Genomic DNA, 23,825 nt, shown 5'->3' with positions numbered 1-23,825 from the left:
ATGTGTTACATCCACTTTCTTGTGTCATGCTTATCTTCTCATGCATATGCAGTATACTCTTTGTAACACTTCCATTAAATATCATACTTTAACTTGGCTAAACAAAACTACACATAATGTAACTTTCATACTTCCAAAACAATATTGGCATTGATTGTTTCATATAGGGTGGCATGGTGGCGTAGTGGGTAGCGCTGCTGCCTCACAGTTAGGAGACCCGGGTTCACTTCCCAGGTCATCCCTGCGTGGAGTTTGCATGTTCTCCCTGTGTCTGCGTGGGTTTTCTCCAGGAGCTCCGGTTTCCTCCCACAGTCCAAAGACATGCAGGTTAGGTGCACTGGTGATCCTAAATGGTCCCTAGGGTGTGTGTGTGTGTGTGTGCGCACACCCTGCCCAGGGTTTGTTTCCTACCTTGCACCCTGTGTTGGCTGGGATTGGCTCCCGTGACCCTGTAGTTAGGATATAGCGGATTGGATAATGGATGGATGTTTCATATAGTGGCCACCAAGAAACATTTGAAAGTGAATGAACTGTAACTGTAAATTTGATCAGCTCAGTTACAAAAAATGTATTTTAATGGAGTCAACATTTTGTGCAAAATATCTCCATCAGAACAGATATTGAGGAGTTAGTATGAAAGTATTATTATATAACTGACTTTCATTTGTGACAGTTGCTAACAGAACACAGTTTTATTTTACACTTGATATTTTAAAATCAATAGGGAAAAGCTAAGTGCTTTCCAATGGGTAGCAGAGGGCATCATGGGTAGGGAACTGGGGGTAGAAATATTGACTGCCTGGATGAGCTAGTTTCAGCAGGGACTTCACTGTTTACCGTAAATACAAACACAACTGCCAGAGCAGTGATGACAAGTGAGAGGACGCTGAGAGGTTATTAACTTTCTTAACGTCATTTTTATTGTTGTGGCAAACTACGCTAACTATTTAACTTTTAAGAAATAAGGGACATGAGCGCACATGCATTGAAAAATGAATGATTTTACAGAAGAGGACTTGAACAACTATTTACAGAGCCAGGTAGGTAACTATTTCAAAATCTCTCTCAGTTTTTATACTTTTGAAAACCAGAATGAAAGCAGTTAGAGATACTTCAATGTCAATTTTATTTCAGCTTTTCAGTGGGTTGCATGGTCTAGGAACTAAGACAGTGGACAGTAAAGAATCAGGCTGTCAGTTTAGTCTCCACTCTGTGGACACTGAGAATTAGTTAATTTGCCATGGTTGCAACCGTAATTAAGAAAATCATTGTATACTATCAATATTTTTTAGGTTGCTATAGTTAAATATCTCAAATACAGTGTACAAGTGCATTGGCTCCGTGAAGAACTGGCACCCTGTCCAGGGCTGCTGCAATAAGCCTCTGGCCCACAGCAACCCTGAACTGGCCAAGGCAGGCTTGAGAATATGTCAGTGTACATAAGTGAACCAATCTGACTTTAAATATAGTAGTTGCTTGTGCTATAAATAATTTAGCTGCATCTCACTGACTATAGATGACAATCTTTCTTTCTTTCTTTCTTGTTAATTCTTAGTCTCACTAATTGATCCTTCAGTTACAGCAAATGTCCTTTCTGTGGAGAATGAGAGAGAGCGAGAGAGAGAGAGAGAGCGCGTCTCCCACTGTTTTCCTTTCTGTAGTAGACTTAACTCTGTTTTTGGTGTACTTAACTTGCCTTTTATTGAATGTGCATTTGTTTATGGTGTTACCGGCAATAAGAATAATCAGAAGGAATGTTGAATTGGGAATTTCCTCATTGGACAGGCCAAGCTGGTTGTTTATATGTCAAGAAAAGAGAAAGTCAAGTCCAATAGGCATTGTGACATGATAAGAATATTTCAGGAAATTAAATGTAAATTCATTTGTGGAAAAGATGGTGTGTTCATGAGACAATCTGTATAGTTGAAGACAAGGAGTTTATTTTTCTTATCTGTCTATTATAAAAAAAAAATTTTGGAAGGAGACGAAACGTGATTTTCTCTGAGACACTTTAACATCCTGCAAGACAAGGTAGTGAGACAAAAGGACAGCTGCTGTACAGGCTTTTAAATGTTCGAACAGTCACACAGTACGGCAGCAAGCCAGCAGCTGATCCAACCGCATCTCCATGCATTCAGCCCCACTCTTCACAACGTGAGTGGCAGATGCGAGAAGTGGCTGGCATGTAGCGCACCCCAGGATAGGGGGTGGACGAGCAAAGTGAGCAGGGGCCTAGTTTGAAATATGAATTAGATATTGGTTCCTTGTTCGGATGAGTTGGGTTTTTCATTGTTTGTTTCACTTTCAATGAAGTAAATGATTTGTTGATTATTGATCAATAAAGTTTAATTCAAAACTCTTTGTTTCATTTAAACCAGTTAAATATATTGTTCTAGTGAGCAGTATAGGACAATTAGGAAATTAGATCTATGCTGCATTTTATGTTAGATTGTATCTTAAAGAACACAATGTATCAAAGTGATACTAAGAATACAAATGAGGGAATCCATTTATTAAAAATAAACAAGGAAAGAAGTGTCCAAAAGGAGAAAAACACGTAGACAGTGTCCAGGTTAGAATTCTAACCGTGGACCATATAGTTATAAGGGAGCAGCACTAGTGTTTTTGCCACTATGCTTTACTTATCATGTAATAAAATAACATTGAGATTTAATTTTTCAAGTGGTAAATGCTAAAAAAAAATAACATTTTAATCAGAGAAACTTTATTTCCATATTAACCACAATCCTGAATGGCCTATTATCAAATAAAAGCATTTTCTTCCATATACAACCAGAAATAAAATTTGTACTTCTGTGTGCAATGACTAAATGCACAGCAGAAAAATACTTTTTAAAGATGAGTGAGCCAATGGCGTATCATCTGAATGCAGCCACTATCTGCATGGAGTTTGCATGTTCTCTCTGTACTCATGCTTTTCTCCTATTATTCCTATTCTTCTTACACTTCTCTAAATAATTTGTGCTAAATCAGTTGACTGGTTCTAAATTACCCCAATTGTAGATGTGTTCAGAGACAGTGCACCTACCTTGGCCTTTCTCCAGATTTGTACCCACTGTTGACTTGACTAAAGTAAAATAAAAATCAAAATGATTGGACGAATGGAAACAATGCTGCAAATTTTATTAATGCCTAACCTAGTGACACAGTTATGCTTTGTAAACACAAATCAAGTGTAAGGAAATTGTGCAAAAACCTGTTTAAGTCTTTAAAAATGTAGTTATAATATCACAGACCAATTCAGCACTGTGCCTAACCAGTTTGTAGTTATGAAATGTTTATTTAATTAACAACTTGAGTCCTCTTTACTAGGTCTTGGCTCTTGCAAAGTTATGCCTGACTCAGTTTCAGTGATACTGGGTTTAGGATTATTAATGACAACACTCTTAAGTTTTGAATTCCACCAATGCAATAGATGAGTTTGTTTTCTTATAATAAATTGCCAGGGTTCTTTGTTTGACAAACACACGGTCATACTTTCATCACCTCTCAACATGGTTACAGCAGTTCACTTTCCTGGTCTCTTTGCTTGAAGAACTCTATTACCCAAATGCAGCAAGTTTAAAATGCTGCTTCCAGAGTTCTAACAAGGACTAAACATAATGAATACAACTTCTGTAGCCTTGGTTAGTTATATTGGCTCCTAGTAAAATATACACATTATGTTCAAAACCTACTGACTTAAAAAGCCATTCAGCATGTCAGACTCTCTGTCGTCATTACTTAAATTATTACAATCAGGTAGAAAAATGCTTTAAAACACACCTCTACTTGCTTTCAACTTGAACGTGACCAAGCTACAGGGTCGAATTGGGTTAGTGTATGAATGGCTTAGGCCCTAAGCATATCAGAGATGTTAGTTGAATTTACACCAAATAGACCTCTTTGATTGTACCCAGAGCTAGAACTAAACAGGGTGAAATGGCTTGTAGCCATGATGCCACCCGGAGAAACAATCTACTTAAAGATGTCAGATATGCCCCATCAGTTGCTGCTTTAAAATCTGAATTATAAACATTTTAATTTTTTTTGTGCCTGTGGTTGATCCATGAGCTTTAAAAAATGATTTTCGCTAAACTACTACTGCATTATCTTTTACTGTTTTCATTTTATTTGTTTCATTTTATTGTATTTTAGTCATTTAATGTAAAGCATTTTGAATTGCCTATTGGTAAGAAATGCGTTATATAAATAAACCTGCTTTGTTCTACCTGAAAATGTATTCTGTTACAGTATTTAATTGTTCAAATGTTATAATTTAAATTAATTTTACAAGTCAGTTCATCTTTGCTTAGCCTACTTAATAATATCAGTCATCAGTCAGTCAGTCAGCCAGCACAGGGTGCAAGGCAGGAACAAACCCCGGGCAGGACGCCAGCCCACTGGAGGGCACACACATACCCACACACCAAGCACACACTAGGGACAATTTAGGATTTGGACTGTGGGAGTAAACCGGAGCACCCAGAGGAAACCCACACAGACACGGGGAGAACCTGAGAAGCGAACCCAGGTCTCCTTACTGCAGGCAACAGCTGTGCCACCATGCTGCCTACTTAAATATATGTAATACTTAAATTCTGAAAGATATTTATGTTTGCTTTGTCATGATGTACTGTATGAAATGAACTTCACTAAATGAAAACAGATGAACACAACATTAATGTCTAACACATGTATTTCTTCCTATGGCCCTGCAATGGATTACACTGCATTATGCTGATTTAATAACACGGGTCAACAGGCCATTTTCATCAAAGATAATGTAATGTGGTTTTGTAATGTGAATGCTGATTTCAAGTCTGTGCTTAGCTTTTTTCTAGCATATATAGTTTTTATGATTAAGCTAATTATATATTGCATGATATTTATTATAATTAGCCTAAGCATATTACAAGAGTTGTCTGTATTTTTAAGCTACAGACAGCATTAACTGTGATTGATTTCAGTTGTTATCATGCCTAGAAATTGTATTAATCATCCAGACAGTTTCTGTTAAGTGTGTGGTTTATTCAAGACGAAAGCACAATTTCATCCAATTACCACAGATCTTAAGAAGATAAACATTGTACTTCGGCTGTCCACTTGGTGACCAGGATAAATTTTGGGCTCTACATGTCATCTGTTAGAAGGGATATTTAGAGGTCTGTTTTGTAGGATGATGGTTTTAAAGCAGTCTCTCTCTGCAGCTGAGCTAGAAGCTTGGGAGGCATTCAAGTGGCTTTGTGAAATCTTTCTGGGTAGCCATAAGTCTCCTGCATACAAGGAAGGAGTTCAGAATCTGCTTGATTCATACCAGAAACTGGGATGTTGCATGTCATTGAAAATACACTTCTTGCACTCACATCTAGAGCACTTTTCAGAAAGTCTTGGTATGGTGATTGATGAGTTAGGAGAATGTTTTCACCAGGAGAAAATGGAACATCACTACCAAGGTTTCTGGAATGAGGGTATGATGGCTGACTACGGCTGGATGCTGTACCGTGTCAATCCAGACACAGTGTAGGCAAAAAAAATAAAAAATAAAAAACTAATCTAAGAGTTTTTGAAGAAACAGTGATAGCTGACTGATACTATTCAGTATATCTATACCACAGTGTGTGCCTATTTGACTTTGCACTGAAGATATTCAAATATTTAATTCATTGGTGATTACATTTTAGTAAAAACTACAGTAGTGCTTGAAAGTCTGTGAAAACTTTAGAATTTTCTATATTTCTGCATAAATATAACCTAAAACATCATCAGATTTTCACTCAAGTCCTAAAAGTAGATAAAGAGAAACCAGTTAAACAAATGAGACAAAAATAGTATACTTGGTCATTTATTTATTAAGGAAAATGATCGAATATTACATATTTGTGAGTGGCAAAAGTATGTGAACCTTTGCTTTCAGTATCTGGTGTGACCCCCCTTTGCAGCAATAACTGTAACTTAACGTTTCCGGTAACTTTTGATCATTCCTGCACACCGGCTTGGAGGAATTTTAACCCATTCCTCTGTACAGAACAGCTTCAACTCTGGGATGTTGGTGGGTTTCCTCACATTAACTGCTCGCTTCAGGTCCTTCCACAATATTTTGATTGGATTAAGGTCAGGACTTTGACTTGCCCATTCCAAAACATTAACTTTATTCTTCTTTAACCATTCTTTGGTAGAACGACTTGTGTGCTTAGGGTCGTTGTCTTGCTGCATGACCCACCTACTCTTGAGATTCAGTTCATGGACAGAAGTCCTGACATTTTCCTTTAGAATTCTCTGATATAATTCAGAATTCATTGTTCCATCAATGAAGGCAAGCCGTCCAGGCCCAGATGCAACAAAGCAGGCCTAAACCATGATACTACCACCACCATGATTCACAGATGGGATAAGGTTCTTATGCTGGAATGCAGTGTTTTCCTTTCTCCAAACATAACACTTTTCATTTAAACCAAAAAGTTCTATTTTGGTCTCATCCGTCCACAAAACATTCTTCCAATAGTCTTCTGGTTTGTCCACGTTATCTTTAGCAAACTGCAGACAAGCAGCAATGTTTTTTTTGGAGAGCAGTGGCTTTCTCCTTGCAACCCTGCCATGCACACCATTGTTGTTCATCGTTCTCCTGATGGTGGACTCATGAACATGAACATTAGCCAATGTGAGAGAGGCCTTCAGTTGCTTAGAAGTTACCCTGGGGTCCTTTGTGACCTCGCCGACTATTACATGCCTTGCTCTTGGAGTGATCTTTGTTGGTCGACCACTCCTGGGGAGGGTAACAATGGTCTTGAATTTCCTCCATTTGTAAATAATCTGTCTGACTGTGGATTGGTGGAGTCCAAACTCTTTAGAGATGGTTTTGTAACCTTTTCTAGTCTGATGAGCATCAGCAACTCTTTTTCTGAGGACCTCAGAAATCTCCTTTGTTCCTGCCATGATACACTTCCACAAACATGTGTTGTGAAGAGCAGACTTTGATAGATCCCTGTTCTTTAAATAACACAGGGTGCCCACTCACACCTGATTGTCATCCCATTGACTGAAAACACCTGACTCTAATTTCACCTTCAAACTAACTGCTAATCCTAGAGGTTCACATACTTTTGCCACTCACAAATATATAATATTTGATCATTTCCTCAATAAATAAATGACCAAGTATAATATTCTTGTCTCATTTTTTTAACTGGTTTCTCTTTATCTACTTTTAGGACTTGAAACTTGAAAGTGAAAATCTGATGATGTTTTAGGTCATATTTATGCAGAAATATAGAAAATTCTAAAGGGTTCACAAACTTTCAAGCACAGCTATACATGCAAGTACACTGTAAAGTAACATTACCAATAACTCAAAAAGTTGATGTGACTGCAAAAGACTGAATGCGGATCTGAAATCAGCTTGAAAAACTGATTTAGAAAAGTGTGTTATGGTCTCTGATGTTTACCAAAAAATATTTTTTCTTGTCTTGTGTAATCGATTCTCTAAGCTTAGACTCTCCCAGATTAGATCAAGCCTGTTAAGAGATGGCAGTAATGCTAGTTTGTCTTGTCACAGCTTTCAGTTCAGTGAACCTGATTTAAATTTTATTATCCCTACAGATTTTATTTTTTCTCCAGCCGTCTTGAGTTTTTTTGTTTTTTCTGTACCCCCTGGCCAAAGAACCTTACTCTTATTCGATGTTAATTAATGTTGATTTATTTTGTTTTCTTATTGTGTCTTTTATTTTTCTATTCTTTATTATGTAAAGCACTTTGAGCTACTGTTTGTATGAAAATGTGCTATATAAATAAATGTTGTTGTTGTTATTAGATCTTTATTTTTACATTTTGAAATTTTAATTCAGAGAGATGAGTTAGGCTTTGGATTAGGTTTCCTTTGCACTAGCTCTCATACAGTATATAATTTGAAAAGTTTTATCACAATATGTTGCCTGATCATTTTTGTGAAACAATACATTTTAATGACCAGATGTAACTGAGAATACTGTAACATGCAATGTTCATAAAATAAACATAAGCTTGTTTAAAGTTGTTACTTTTCTGTGAAAACACAATATATCCGTCACAAGTTTTTTCACAGAATGCTAGATATCAACATAAGCAATGAACTCTTTTGAATAACTTAACAAAATAAAATAATTAAAAAATACAATAATAAAGAGAGTAAGAAGGACTAGACATAGGGCATTTGATCAATTATCAATTTAACCCTCCTGTTTTAAAATATTCTGAAATGCAATAAACTGTTAATTTCTTCAATCAGGCCTGACAAACGTTTGACACTGTGGACGAAAACTCAGACCCGACAGCAGGTGTGGTTATAAAGCAGCTTTATTTTTCAGAGTCACAGTGAGAAGAGTTTCAGAAAAGCAGACAATCAAATATACATGACAGCGTCAGGGCTCTTCTGAACCCCGTCTGTTGGGTGGGGTCCAGTTTTATACCCCTAGAATGCGTAATTTAATATCATTATAAAATGCAACAGTCAACACTTTATTATACACAATCCTTGAGCCCCTTCAATGTCCCTTATGCAATTTGATTTCTTGGCTCCTTTTGTTATGGCGTTCAGATGTAAGCTAAGGGAAAACGTGATAAGGCAGACTCATGTGTGGAATGCTCAGACCTTGAGTTGTTTGCACAAATATTTTTCTGTTTGCTAAAACAAAGCATGCTATTACATATTTTTGTAAAGCTTACTTCTCAGACATGAATTAGTACAAGGGAACGAAGAGAACATTTGTCTTCCACAACACCATCCAATCAAACTGTATATATTTAAAGTATCTCTTATACCTGACGGTTTGGTATGGTACCAAAGACATTAAAGAACCTTTGTTAGAGCTTCCAGAGGCTGAGTTTGAATCTCTGGATGTGTCAATGTATGTTTTCAGTCTTCACATTTTACAAAATATTATTATGCAAGTGAAGTTTCTTGGTGACCTTAAGTTTGCCATAAGTCTTTTTCAAATTTGGACACTTTGCTAATTTTTTTTTCTTGTTTTAAATAATGTGTTCCTGTTGCTCTGTTGTGACACAATTCATTGATGTTAGGGGTTGCCCCCGTCATCATAGATGCTTTGCTTTAAAACCCTGAATGGCATTCAGTGCAGCGTTTGAGATCACAAATTCATCCGTACAACAATTACAGTGTTTGCGCTCTTAGTGTCTTCTGGTTCACAGCTCATAGCATTTCACTTCTCAACTTTATTTCCAATTTTAGCATCTTGATTTTAGTGATAACACAACTTCTAATTCATGAACACTGACTATCCTGGTTTCACTTATGGTTTCGCTCTTGAGTTTTTTGGCCTCCCTGTGTTTTAGCAATTGACTCTCATTACAGTTTCTCAAACATACATACTTTACATCTCCTGGGGCCTCATGTATAAACGGTGCGTATGCACAGAAATGTTGTGTAAGAACTTTTCCACGTTCAAATCACGATGTATAAAACCTTCACTTGGCGTAAAGCCACGCACTTTTCCACAGTACCTCATACCTTGTCGTACGCAAGTTCTCCGCTCGGTTTTTCAGACTGGCGGCACCCAGAGTCAAAGCAATGCTACTGTTCCTATGTGGTTACACCTTATTTTCCCTACGCAGCTTTATAAATACACTGAAACTAACCGCATATTGTTTATTAGTGTAATGCATCTGATTGTAATTAACTTGTAACAATATAATGGTCCAGGGAATAGCCATAGTATTCCAAATACCATAACTGCTTTAGCGTTGTTACTCTCACTGCACCTTCTTCTTCTTCTTCTTCTTTCAGCTCCTCCCGTTAGGAGTTGCCACAGCGGATCATCTTTTTCCATATTACTCTCACTACACCACTCAGAGTATTTATATCACTGTATCTGAGTGTGAATCGCAAAGAGAATTATCGGTATACAGCTTCACGGACACACTGCCTCAGCCACGGCAAAACTTTTCAAAGCCTTTCCTGACCTCGCGGTTCAGAAACAGTTTCATCCTAAGAACTATAAACGCACTCAATCAATTGCTCCTTGTAGAACTGTTTGTACTTATAAGTACAATCACCCCACTGTAAACTTGCACTACAGTTATAATATCGCACAACCTGAGCCACTTTATAAAGCGCGTATTTACATATGATGACGATATCATTTTTAAGGTGAAATGCAGCAAAATATGTTTATTATATTATACAGATAAAACTTTAACTTCATTTAAATAATCTATATTCTTCACTGGGAGTGTCGTGAAGGATAGAATAATTAAACATACGAAGATATTTCAATGTTCCTTAAACATTTTGAAGAATCGGCACTCTAAGCTTACAGATGGCTTAACTTCTATTACAGAGCTGATTGTGTGGTGATTGGGTATTTGGGGAAAGAAAAGCAAGGACTGCAGTGGCGGCTACGCCAATATATATTGAATATAAAACAGAAAGGGAAAATAACAACACAGCTAAAAACGCAGCGACAAATTTCGGCAAAAGTTAAATGTTTGTGTCATGAGCACGAGGCGGCTATGCAGTGTCTGCAACGGACGTGGCCATCCACCGTGCATAAGCTACCTTACTGGCGAAGGAGCCACTGATTCTTCCTCTGCCCAGTGCCACCACAAGCCTAGAGAGCCCTGAGTACTGCTGCAATAAATTATTTCATCGAAGGTCGCACACAATCACTGCGCCGTGAAACTCATGTTTAATAACGTGCTTTAACTCCTATCATCATAAAAATGATATCACGTATACATCTCAGTATTTTAGTTATTCAGAGAGCTGTAATGTCACGAATGTAATGGACTCTGTGTCCAGTTGGAGGAAGAGAGCCAGTTTAAGAAGCAAGTAGTGATTCACACACAAAGAGCACATAGAAGATCAAATACAAAACAAAGCATTTAACGTGCTACTTTAATTATGATGTGATCTGAGAAACTGGTTAATTAAACGATTTTAAGATGAAGTTTATGATGTTCTACTTTAATGACAAAATAAACGACGTGATTAAAGTGGAAATGTCGAGATTGAAGTTGACATTTCGTGCTTTTTCCCCACTGTGTGACTTTTTTTCTCTGTACCCTAATAAGCTTTCATATGACACTCAGACAGTGGGCTACAACTCGCCTTTTCACGGCGACTTTGATATGTGACTTCCTTTTTATTTCCGGCACTGTGCGATTTTGTGAACGTGAGCTTTCAAGTTTCTCCAACACGCTATGTCACTCGATCAACTTCCTTTTGTTGATTATACCACGGTTTATTTGAACAAATAGTATGTTTTTCCTTTGCCTCCACTTGGTATTCGCTGAAATTCTTATATTTTCCCCGTGCTTTTCCCATTGTCTTTTCACAGAAGGCTGAGCTTAAGGGCGATTTATATTCATTTGCATATTCAAAGAGGCGTAATTCTGGGAGGAGTTGGGGCGTTACATAAAGCGCTTGCACGAGCGTTACTTTTCATGCTGATCGGGATTTATGTAGCGGAAAAACGTGGAAGTTGGAATACGCACAGATACCTGCATCTGGATTTTTCTGTGCGTAAGTACATTTCGGCATTTATGCTTATGCCATGTTATAGTGCGAGTTCTACGCACGGTGTTATACATGAGGCCCCTGGTCTGGTTTACATCATTCTCACGGTTACTCACATTCCCTTTAGACAACAGGCCATTCAGAGAATTGCTGTCTGCCTATGCTGCCGTCCTGCACATGCTCTTTGAATATTTGCAACAGGCATAACAATAAATGAGTTAGTGTGGTGCACTAATGTAACCACTCCTGATACAAAAGATTTCAGTCAACTGTGGCCCTAAAAATTGGACTGAGTAGGCTGAAGAAGCGGTTGGATGGAGAAAGTGGATATTAAATGGTACATGTCATACTGAGGCATAAACTATTTTGGAGACTTTTTAATGATGCAAAGAAACTCAACAGGTTGGAATACAGTGGTTCCCTGATTGAAAGACAAACTTTTACAAACAAAAAAAAAACCAAATAACTAAAACCTATCAATTGAGAGTTGATATACTCATCCATTATGATTGAAAATAATCAATGAAAACATTTCATCACTTCTGTACTAAGAGACATGTGAATAATGTATTTTGCAACAAGCAGCCCCCTTTCAGGTTCTTTCACTGTGTGACCAGAACAAATTTTTTAATTTTACGCATACCATAAGGATATAAATTATAAATACTAAAATACGCAAAAACACAACAGCACTATCAAAGGCACCATATTAAATAAAAATTAAGTTACTGAATAAAATAACAATGCAAAAACAGGAATTGTTTTCTCTCTCCATTTAGATTGATCTTCGACATCGCCAAGTCTCTAAAACAGTAGAAGAGGTGCAGCAAATCATCCAGCAACTCACAGCAGAGGTTAGTGCCAAGGATGGCAGGTTTCAGTCAATTTCCCATTCTGGCTTCTACAATGACAACATTAAGGTGAGTAATGAGATGTGAGTCCAGCAAAGTTGCTGTAAAACTGACACAAAGTAGTTATCTACCTTCGAACCTATGCAATTTAATCTTTTAGAAGACATTGAGTTTTTTCATAAGCCCGTTAAAGACTGCAAGATGGATATGTGGTATTCAAATGTTAATGACTTTAATAAATATAAACTGTGATACAATCTGAGCAGGTCTATCTTGACAATCCTGTTATTGAGAGCAGCAGCTCTCTGTTACTTAAGCCAGAAATTCTTATGTTGTGTTTGGGGAAAATTGAAGTATTATCTAATCTAATCTAGACACAAATATGGTGAAATTCATGGTTATGATGTTCTTTCTTTCTTTTTTTATTTTATTTGAAGAAAATAATATTCCATACAGTCAAGCTGAACTTAACAAAACAGATTTCAACCCCAACCCAAAAATGTTTTTCTTTCAAATTTATAAAAACATATGTTCAGCCAACAGACTTTGAATGAATTTAATAATTTAAAACGCAAAAATTCTAAGTGATGATGTTACATCCATTGAGCCACTGAGGTGGTTATCTTACACAAAACAAAAGATGTAAGATTTACAGACCTCTTGTGCTATTTGCCTTACTCATTGGTGTTTTCTTTATTGACCATATTTATAATTTGTGAAAAACCAGTATTGATGGGTAATTTTAAAATTCATCTGGATATGGACATTTTAGCATTTTTTTGATCTGGTTAACTTGTTAGGATTTAATGAAAAGGTGAAATTTCTGACACAAAAATATTATTATATATTTGGTCTATTTATTGTCTTGTGTTCAAAGTGTCTACCCATCCATTTTATAAACCTACTTGTAGCCACAAGACCCAGGAAGGACCAAAGATTTTAGAGTAGAGTTTACTGCAGGTCATGTTCATGTATGCATCCCTGCTCATTGACATATTACTACTTTGTGGGATTAAACTAGAAAACCTGAAGAAAACACAGAAACGTTGAGTAAACTCTACAATTACTGAGCTAGGACTCATTTCCAGATCCCTGATACTGTACTGTGAGACATAATAAAAATGTTTAAGAGCTTGTAAAATTGCATGTACTCTGCTCCTTTCCTGGCTAATACAGTAAAGGTACTGGCTAAGAATGGAAAAATATAAAATGTTAAATAGAAAATATAATTTTAAAATTTATTGAGATTATGAGAGACCCAAAATTTAAGATCGAAACAATATAGTTAAACTTTCATATGAAAATAACATCCACAAAGAAAATGTTAGCTTGTGTAGCTCCTTCTAAACTAAAGATTAGTCAATTAGAGTGAAAAGAAATTTGTTATAGTTTAATGACATTTATTAATGTATTAAGAGTAAAAGTATCTGAACAAGTTAGAAAAATATATGCAAGGTGTAACATTCAGATGCTTTTAATGTCTTACAGTGCAAATTCCAAAAAAAGCTGGGACAGTATGGAAAATGTTAATGAGAACCAAAACTGGTTATCTGTAATTTCAGTTTAAAATGTTGTAGTGTGTGGCCAAGGCGCTTACCCGGCTGGGAAGTCTCCACATTGGGAGGATCAGGGGATCAAGGGTAGCCAGAGCATTACCTTCCCTGGGACACTAGATGGCAGCCCCCCGGTGCCTCAGACTCCCGCAGGTCTCCATGGGAATTTGAGTTTGGTGCAGTCGTGTTGGGATCTATGGGTGCCACCAGCAGCAGGATATGCTGAGCCCTTTTGGGCAGTTCTTTCACCACATCCAGAAGTGCTTCTGAAAATTAGGTCATCAAGCACCTGGAGCACTTCTGAGTGCAGTACAAAAGAAGCCAGATTCAGGAGGAAGAAGACAAAGCTTGACTGAAGGATTGGAGGAAGAGAGGAAGAGAATTGTTTGATCTTGTGCTGTAAGACTGTGCTGGGCTTGTGGGAAACTGGGAAGCCATTTCCCACGAGGAAAAAATAAAAAAATAAATCGTGTGTGCCTTGAACTTATGTCCCACGCTTGTCTGTGTAGGGTTGAGGAGGCGGTGCCAGCCTGGTTGTCCGCAATGTATTCAAACAAAAAAGCATAAACACAATGTATTTTATGTTTTATTTAATCAATTGCATTGTTTTTTAAAAATGCTTATTCTGAAATAGGATTCAAGTATTGCACTTAACAGATCTGTTAATTTAAGATTCAGATTTAATGAACTCATGATACACCGATACTTTAAAAGTTTACTTTGTCTTGTATTCGAACACATTTCATAAAAGTTGGAACAGGGTAGTTTAGGACCAATGCTGATGTGACAATTTGAAATAACAAGGTGATGTGAAAGAGCTGAGGCAGTCATGTTTCAGTATATAAGGAGCCTCCTCAAAATGTCTAGTCCTTCAAGAGCAAAAATGGCCTAAGACTTACCAGTTTTCTAACGGATGTGTCAGTGAGTAATCCAGCACATTGAGAATAGCATCGTCCAAAGGCAAATCAGTAGGATACAAAATATAATTAAGTTTCAAGGAATTACAAATGTGTAATGGACAAGGTCAAAAATGTTTTAAAATTTTAAGCATTTTATCATTTCGATTTATTTACTTTTTTAAAAAGGCCAATATCACATTTTTTGTTATTAAATAGAATTGTAACAATACCCAAAAATATAATCTATAATAGTACATAATTATATGTAATATTATGGTAGATACAATACATGTTTTCTAATAGTATTTTCACAATATCAAGTAGTTAAAACAGAGTAAAAAATGGACTTGTAGTGACTGAAATAGCTTTGTGACCCTAACCCTAACCAGATGTTAATTTAAGTATTGCAAAGTGACATTTTCTGTCCTATCATTAGTTATTGATTGTGCAAGGTTTACAGCTAACTGTAATTTTTATCTTTTAAACATAAAACATTTGAAAGAAGTAACTGATGGACAGTTAAAATCAATTTTGTCTAGGTAAAACTTGTTGGCTACAACATGCCATAATGGGTAGCAGGTAATTGTGGTGCTTTCCTGATAAATTATAGTGTCAGTGAAATTTTGAATCATTATAATCCATACATAATACAGCCATGAGGTTATCTTTAGATTAAAATAAATACTGAGTACAAGTTTATTCATAAATTTAAGCACAATAGCTTACAGAGCCATGCTTAGGAACTCCTTTCCTCTTCCATTCACTTCTGAATAAGTTAATTGACTTTCTACCTTCCTTGCTTGCATTTTTTATTTTTATGTTTGCAAACATCATTTCATTTTCTCCTGTGACTTCAAGCACCAGAAAAGAAAGTTGTTGCGGCAAAGGTTTGCATAAGCAGTTGATGCGACAATAATTTTCTTGCTGCGCAAAAAACTGCTGCCGTTTCAAGATTCTGCTCCCATCTCAGTAACTTGGGTTGGAGATCTGTTTTGTTATCAGGAATGGCTATTAAAATAACATCAAAACATAAGAAATTTTGACAAATAAGTTGAGATCATTCATTCCATCAAGTCCATTCAGTTAGCTAATAGCTAAGAAGTCCCAACATCTCATCCAAAATTCCTTAAAGGTTGTTAAGTTTCATGTTTTCACTCTATGCTTCAGTAGTTGGTTCCTTGCATAAAGAAGTGCTTCCTGGCCTCAGTTTTAAAATGCACTTCCTATTAATTTTGACTGATGTCCTCAAGTACGTAATTCACCCTTAAGCTGAAACAATGTTGCTGGATCTACTTTATTAATGCCTTTGAGGATTTTAAATGTCTGGTCTTCTCTGCTTGACAACTGATTTGATCTGCCAGAATAAAGGAGAAAAATATACAAATATAGAATGTAACCTCTCTCAATGTAAATCAGTAATTGAGTTAGCACAGAATGAACAATGAAAATTTCTAAATGCTTTTTTAAATGAGATTTTTTTTTAAATTCTGTGCACTCTATTCAAGATATTTCAATGGAAAGTTAACTTTTCTGTCAATATTTTTGAGGAAGTATATCAAATATCAACAATATGAGTCCACTCAGAGCCAAGTTGTTTCATGAGACAGACAAACAGACATGATTTTGACAGTAGGTACTTTTCATATTCTTTGAAGAGAACAGAACAGAGCTGAAGGTGTTCTGCTGTCCATTGAATCTGACAATAGAAGAGCTTTTCCAATACCAGCCAGGAGAAACCAATAACCCATTAATGTCTAGTTTAGTATTAAGTCTCTTTTTACAAATTTGATCATTTAAAGGCGTAAAATTGAAAAGCCCTGAATATTTAATTGTTAACGATACTCTCCCTGGGCAAAATAATATAAAATGCTGTGATGCTAGGCTTAATAGAGTAGTACCTACCCTTACACAATTTTTCAAGTTTCCAAATTTTTTGCATCGGAATAAGGATACTAAATGAACTCATATTCTCTGATGGTTTTTTCTATGATATGGAGTTCTCCTCAGGTACTTCATTTACCTTTGCTCTATTCTGCCTCTTTGATGTGACTACTGTGTTTCCTGTTCTCTGTGGGCATTTGTGAGAACTGGGTTCATTATTGCTTACACATGAGCTTATTCAGTGCCAATTACATGTACTTTAGCTAAATAATAGCAAAGTACAACTGAAATGCATCCATGCAGATCAAATTGTTATGCCATTAATTCTGAATGCACAATTTGATTGCAGAAGGAAGACAACCAGAAGTCAAACTAACAATGCAGTCCTTTAATAAGCCAGAATTAGCCTCTGATTACCAGACTGTTTACAATGGAAACTTAACCTGTCATTGATTGAATGGGATTCAGTGCTATCTCAATATGCTTTCTACATATATATATAGGACATAGCAATAATGTCATGACCTGTAATTTGCAGCTTGTGGTTTGCAGAGGTGGTATTAAATATGGAGACATAATCATTCTGTTTTTTTTTATAATTACTGTGCTCTTTTCATTCCTTTTGCTATTCTTTCAATCAGATTCCGTCTTCTTTAATGGCTAAATGGTCAGCACTTCTGAGAGGAAAGGGTGCTTTCAACCCAGCTATCCAGGTAGATGGATTTTTTAACCCCCCAAAAACCCCCCTTATCACTTTAGTGGCTCTTCTAATGTAGACTGGACTACTGTAGTAATAACCTTATCTCTTTCTAAAATTGGTTTCCTTTATTTTCACCATGGAACCAAATATTATATAACCTCCCCAATCATTCCTGCACCTCTCTCATCACATATCATATGATTTCTGGTATTAATATTCTAATGATTGTTTTTGAAATGTATTAATTGCAATACTACTGAATTCAGATATGATTTCTAAAGTTTCTCCAGTTTTCTGCCACATTGTAAAGATGTGCAACTATCAACTGGCCCGTTGTGTCTCCCCTCTGGGGAGTCTCTCATGATTCTGTTTTTAAATAAACAAGTAAGTAAAGTGAATTACTATAACAATGAATTCATCTCATTTTCTATTCACTTTCCTTGTTAAATATCATGTGTGTAACAAACCACATTTCCCTAACCCTAACAATAGTCTTCAACTTGTAGTGGTACTACCACTTCATCTCCACCTAGTGTCATGTGACTGGTGCATCATAGGCGGAAAGCCCCAGTGAGCATCCTCACCATGTCAAGCAAGTTGGAGGTCTTCTCCTAGTTCCGCTAATGTTGCAAACTAGGTATTTTCCCTAATGTCCATACTTTGCCTTGATGGACACAGTTCCATAGAACAGCTCCACATGGCTGAGAATGATCAGGCTGTGTTCATCAGTGATCTATCTTGGTGTAGTTGATGAACATTCTCCCTGGACCTGGCATGATATGTGGGTCCCAGTAATTGTGTTCTAGATAGGTGTGTTGTGGCTATCATTTGAATCATTATGGAAACACATTTTTGGATTGTTATTTTAACTCATCATTATTTTCACCAGTTTTCCGTAATGCTCCTGACAATTATATTCTACATTTTTTTTTATTTTGTATTCTATAGGTGCTGACCCCATCTTTGTTCCTGATCTCAGTGCCTATCAGAGGACTATCAGGGTATAGGGAAAAGAAAGCCCGTCAGTGGCGCTACTATACATTGAGTGGCTCCAAACTGAATTCTCCAGTTCGTGAACCAGAAAAATTACTGAGGTGGCTGGAGCTGGAAAATTTCAGCAACAGTGCCCAGGAGTGGCATGATACCAGCGTTGCCATTGAAGGAGACGTTGTCCCAGCCAAGGTCCTCAGTCTCTTCAAAGATCTGGTTGAGAATGCCATCAAAGTATGCAACTTGACTGGTAAGCTATCTTTTTAAATTCCAATAATGCATTAATAACAGTAGTAGTTTTGTCATATCTATAGCATACAGTCAGATTCTTTCTTGCAACATGTCACCATACTTAAATGCCATGATAAACAAGAATATATTAAAACAGATAATTCATTAATGCTTACCTGATGTGCTCCCTAACTGTGATTTGTAGAAAAATAATGCAGTAAATATGACAAGTAAGAGTTAAACATACAATATTGATGGAGGCTATCCGATGATCAGGTTGTGTGCCTCAGCCATCTATCTCAGTGTAATAGATGAATATTCCTCCTGGACCTGGCCTGATAGGTGGATCCCAGTAATTCTGCTTGAAACAAGTTTCAAATCAAATTTAAGACTTTACCCAACCATTACCTATAGGTATTTGTCATTAAACACTAGGTGTAAAACACAAAATGAAGGCCGAACAGACCATGGGTACAGATTTCTAGTCATTTCCACTTTGAATCTTGAATCAGCACCGTGATAACAAGTTGGAAAAGCTGGCCTGAATTGACTTTTGATTTGGAATCTTCCACATGTGTCATTGGAAACCCATAGGGTTATATTTGTTCTCCAATTAATATTCATGCAGAACTTCATGTTTGCTGCTTCTTCATTGCAGTCAAATTAATTGTAAATGCGCTACAAGACTTGAGACTGTAATATACAGTAAATGGGTTCTTCTGACAATCATATAATAAACTCAAAGCTCTCACAACTAAAAACTAGAGTTTATTTATTAAAATAACAGCTTAAGAAAAGGCTTCCCCATTCACTTTACCATATACAGTTGTGATCCACTAGATCTCTTATAACTCCTGAGTAACATCTAACATGCTTTTTTGTTGCTCAAGTAAACTGACACCACAATAAAAGCCCTGCAATATAGTAGTGAACCTTCTAGAATTGGTTCCTGCCTCAAAGTCAGTATCAGAAAAATAGGCTCTGCCCCCCTTTAACAACATATTGTTGCTGATCTGAAAATGCATTGTGGGGGTAAGATTTTATTTGTTATCCTAATTTGCTTTCGGTTTCTCGTGAAGAGTTTGTATGTATCAGGTGTTGCTGACTCTGTTTAGCACTCTGCACTTACTTTCCATTTCAGTATTTTTTATTTATAATCATACAAGGCTACATTACCCACATTTTGTTTACAAAAATGCATGAATAAAGCAATGAGCATGGCTTGACAGGAGGTGTGTGAATTTGATTATGGCAAACAATATATATGCATCTTGATTTTTAATATATCATTTGCAAACTTTCCTATTACATTATAGACTCACATAGGGCCAAATACTATCCCTAGCAGTGAGATATGGTGGGAAATAACGCTGGTCAAGATACCATTAGTCATAAGTGCATAAAATGAGTACTGGGGAAACCTATGCAGATACAATGCAATGTGCTATCTTCACACAGACAGGCCATGGAATTTTTAACTGTAGAACTCCAGAGTCTTGGAGCAGGAGTACTAACCACCACTTTCTGTCCTATAAAACAGTCTATGAAACATTTTATTAAAATGTAAAAACCTATAACATATTCCACCATCTACAGTATTTGTTCAATACCTTCCCATTAAATAACGACTGCTTGCAATTTCAATTCATGTGCTGTGTGATATGAAAGTACCATTTCTAAGAAAAACCATGAGAAGACCAGACACTGTATAGTATGCTTCTAGCTGCTATGGAAGTTTTATGTTGTTTTTTTTTCATTGCTGTTTATTTTTATCATTAAGAAAATAATGTCATCGTCTGTGGGGGGCTGGCTTGCATTTGTTTCCTGTCTTGCGCCCTGTGTTGGCTGGGATTGGCTTCAGCAGACCCCCGTGACCCTGTAGTTAGGATATAGTGGGTTGGATAATGGATGGATGGATGTCATCATGCCACAGTTTTAAGAAAATATCTTGTTACTTACATCACAATTTTGAATGTATTTTTCATGTTTTCTGTGGAGCCATTGCTAGTTCCCTCTCCTTGATGTCGCAGTGTTGTGATGTCGCAGTGTTGTGATATCCATGTTTTAACTGAAGGCATGACACATTTTGTAGTGAACAACCTGTGAATAAAATATACTTCAGATGATTTTTTTTGTGAGCTATAAAGTAGGAAAAAGATCTTTAGACATAGAAGTAGATTGCACTTTTTGTTGTGGTGTAATGTTTTTGTGTTGAGAAGGAGTTTTGTGGTTGTGACTCTGGCCTGTTAAACAATATAAATGTTAGAAACCTCTCTAATGATACTCCTCTCTGTTGCAATCATTACAATTTTATTTATTTATTGACCATCCATCATTGTCAAAACACTAGTATGTAAAAGACCGATGGCAGATTTACACTTAACTAGGTAGCCATCGTTTTCAGTTATTACCATCAAGAAAACGTTACGGGTCATTAAACCTAAGAACTGCAAGACATAGAAACAGTTTCTTTCTTACTGCAGGCACTATGGTTAAACACATTCTCTGATTCATCTATGTCTCTTCCTGATTTCTGTTCTTGTACATTCAATATAAGTTATGTTTATTTCCATAGGATTTACCTAAAATATTATTGGGTGGGAGTGCAATTCTACTTTGCTATATTTTTGACATATTTGCATTTACCATGCCATGTATTGCATATATCGTGTTAATTGTGTGCACATTGTTATCTGTACGGATGTAACTCCAAGAGAAATTCTTAGCAACTGTGTTGCCTGATAATTAACCTCAAAGTTAAAATCTCAAATTTAATCCTAAAAGGAATATGTTGTACAATATGTACCAGGGGTGTGGAAATCCAACGCCCGACTCGTCCGACACGGTTAAATTGACCATCGGACAAGCGTGTTTTCTGGTTTCAGTTGTCCGCGGACAAGTGCAATTTTCTGGAGAAAAAAGAATTATATGTGCTGTGCAGGGCACATTTTTACCACTACTTTCAAATTTTAAACATTTGGGTACTTGCTTCATGCGGAAACAGTCTACTTAGGCATGTTCTTCATGTCTCAAATTGTTATTCAATATTGTTTACAAAATGAAGGCTGATTTTTCAAAGGGGAGTCACTGTTGTGGTCTTACATAAGTATTTTACCTTACTATTTACATGCTTGGAGATGCGGTCATTTTTTTCATGCCGACATTACGATGTAATTTGATGATTTTTCATTATAATCGATAACTTTTATATATTATTGATAAAATGTATTTTTTCTACATAAAAATGCGGTCATTTCACCTACAATGCAATTGTTTGCTCCACATAAAGCTTGTTAGGCAGTTAATCTTTCCTGAAATTTGCGATTTCGCGTAGGTTGTGATATATTGAGGAGTTAAGAAATTTATTGTGTGACATCAATTCTGATGAGCTGTCTATAGATCGTTTTTGATTAGAGAATTTTTCATATAAAACAAGTTGGTTTCGCGCTGTCAGTTTATTAAAAATAAAGAAGAAAACATTCTAACGGTTTCCAAATGTTATGAAATATCAATAAAAATTTCACATTTTTTTCCTGACAACATCGGTAATATTTACTTCTTTGGAAATGTACCATCTTGCGGAATTTCAAATATGACATTAGGAATTACCTGCATAACCCATAATGCACTGCACGTTGCTCTCGGATACAATTGAAACAAGTAGCATCGCGGATGAGAAATGGATCATTGCTTGATTAAAACTGGGACAACAAGCCCTGAAAACCTACGGGAGCGTATTAAGGCCACAGTGAAAAAAATACAGACACAGTGAAGACAAAAAAAATGTAAATGTCGAGATTAAAGTCGACATTTCCACTTTATTCTCGTAGTTTATTTATCAGTAGAATGTCGCAAACTAAATTTCATCTTAAAATGAATGTTTCATTTACTAGATTTTCTCAAACCCCGTCATAAATTAATGTAGCACATTAAATGCTTTATATTGTGTTCCCCGACCCAGTTGTTACTTTCTGCTCGCTTCTTAAACTGACTTCCTCTTGCACTGAGGAAGCACATCGCCGCACATTGACTTCATGATATTCCTGCTCAATGAACATTCAGAATACTAAGATAAATACTTGATATCTTTTTCACGATGAAATTCATTAAAGCATGTATTAGTCATGGGTGGCGGGGGGCATGGTGGCGTGGCTGTAGTGCTGCTCCCTTGCATTAAGGGGTCCTCAGGTCTACGTTCAGTGTAGAAAGTTTATGGCAGGTGTGACGAGGCTCCAAAAAAGTGGATATTTGAATGGGTATCGCACAGGTTTAACTGAAATGTTATGTAAATGTTGGGTTCTGTGATCTGGAGGTCGGAGACACGAACGCAGAATTCAATGGATGTTTTTCTGAACAGGCTTTCTTTATTGCATGTTTGCTGTGTCTATCTTGCGTACTAAACCCCCAGTTCCTATCCTTTTCTTTCAACATAACCAATCACCACACGATAAACGTCTTTGTGAAATTAAAACTAGTTATAAACCTAGACCTCAGAGTTTTCAGAACTTTAAAAAAAAAATTTTCGTTATACATGTTTAATTATGCCATCCATTCAGAGGTCTAAGCTTATAACTAGTTTTAATTTCACAAACATGTTTATTGTGTGGTGATTGGTTATGTGCAGAAAGAAAAAGGATAGGAACTGGGGGTTTAGTACGTCAGATAGAGACATGAGTCTAAAAGTAAGAAAAAAGTTGGTTCAATTGAAAAAGCGTTTTCTAAAGCTGAACGCTCGGAGGGTGAGCGTTATGCTAGGCTGTTCAATACTGCTTCTTTAGAAGAGTTTGACCCATGACCAGCTGTGGAATTCTGACTGTCACCTGGCAACAGGCACATCACGCATAAAAAACCTGAAAAGTCATCAGCATCCACTTCTGCAGGACCATCAGTCCAGGAACCATGCAGTTCAGCTCAAGCACAAATGAACAGCATTCAGCCCATGCTGTCTGAGATAGTAAAGATTCTTGGGGGAGAAGATGTTGCAAGACAAAAGCTGAAGAACATGGCAGAAAATGAATCAGGACAGTGTTCTGTTATGTAACTGTAATATGTGAAAAAAAAACTAGTGTAGCTATAATGAAGGCATTGTTTATTAGCCAGTTAAAATAAGGGAATCTTTAAAATAATGTTCTAGAGCAAGGTGGCAAAATACTACTTCCTGAAAGAACTTTTTTCAGTTTTAAAATGGAAGGCAGTTTTGGTATCAATAAA

At 36.5% G+C, this 23,825-nt stretch overlaps 1 protein-coding gene across 1 annotated transcript in view; it reads left to right on the top strand.

The window, feature by feature from the left end:
* The first annotated feature begins 928 nt into the window (after window positions 1-928).
* mab21l3 (mab-21-like 3) overlaps window positions 929-23,825 on the top strand; it is a 117,016-nt gene continuing 94,119 nt past the window's right edge. The window contains exons 1-3 of the mRNA XM_039743815.1: window positions 929-1,040; window positions 12,289-12,429; window positions 18,342-18,633. Coding sequence (XP_039599749.1) covers window positions 993-1,040; window positions 12,289-12,429; window positions 18,342-18,633 — 481 coding nt within the window. The 5' untranslated portion in view covers window positions 929-992. The remainder of the gene's footprint in view (window positions 1,041-12,288; window positions 12,430-18,341; window positions 18,634-23,825) is intronic.

The sequence above is a fragment of the Polypterus senegalus genome, chromosome 2 (assembly GCF_016835505.1).
Source record: "Polypterus senegalus isolate Bchr_013 chromosome 2, ASM1683550v1, whole genome shotgun sequence".
In the NCBI taxonomy this organism is placed as follows: Eukaryota; Metazoa; Chordata; class Cladistia; order Polypteriformes; family Polypteridae; genus Polypterus; species Polypterus senegalus.
This window is presented reverse-complemented; position numbering and strand designations above follow the sequence as displayed.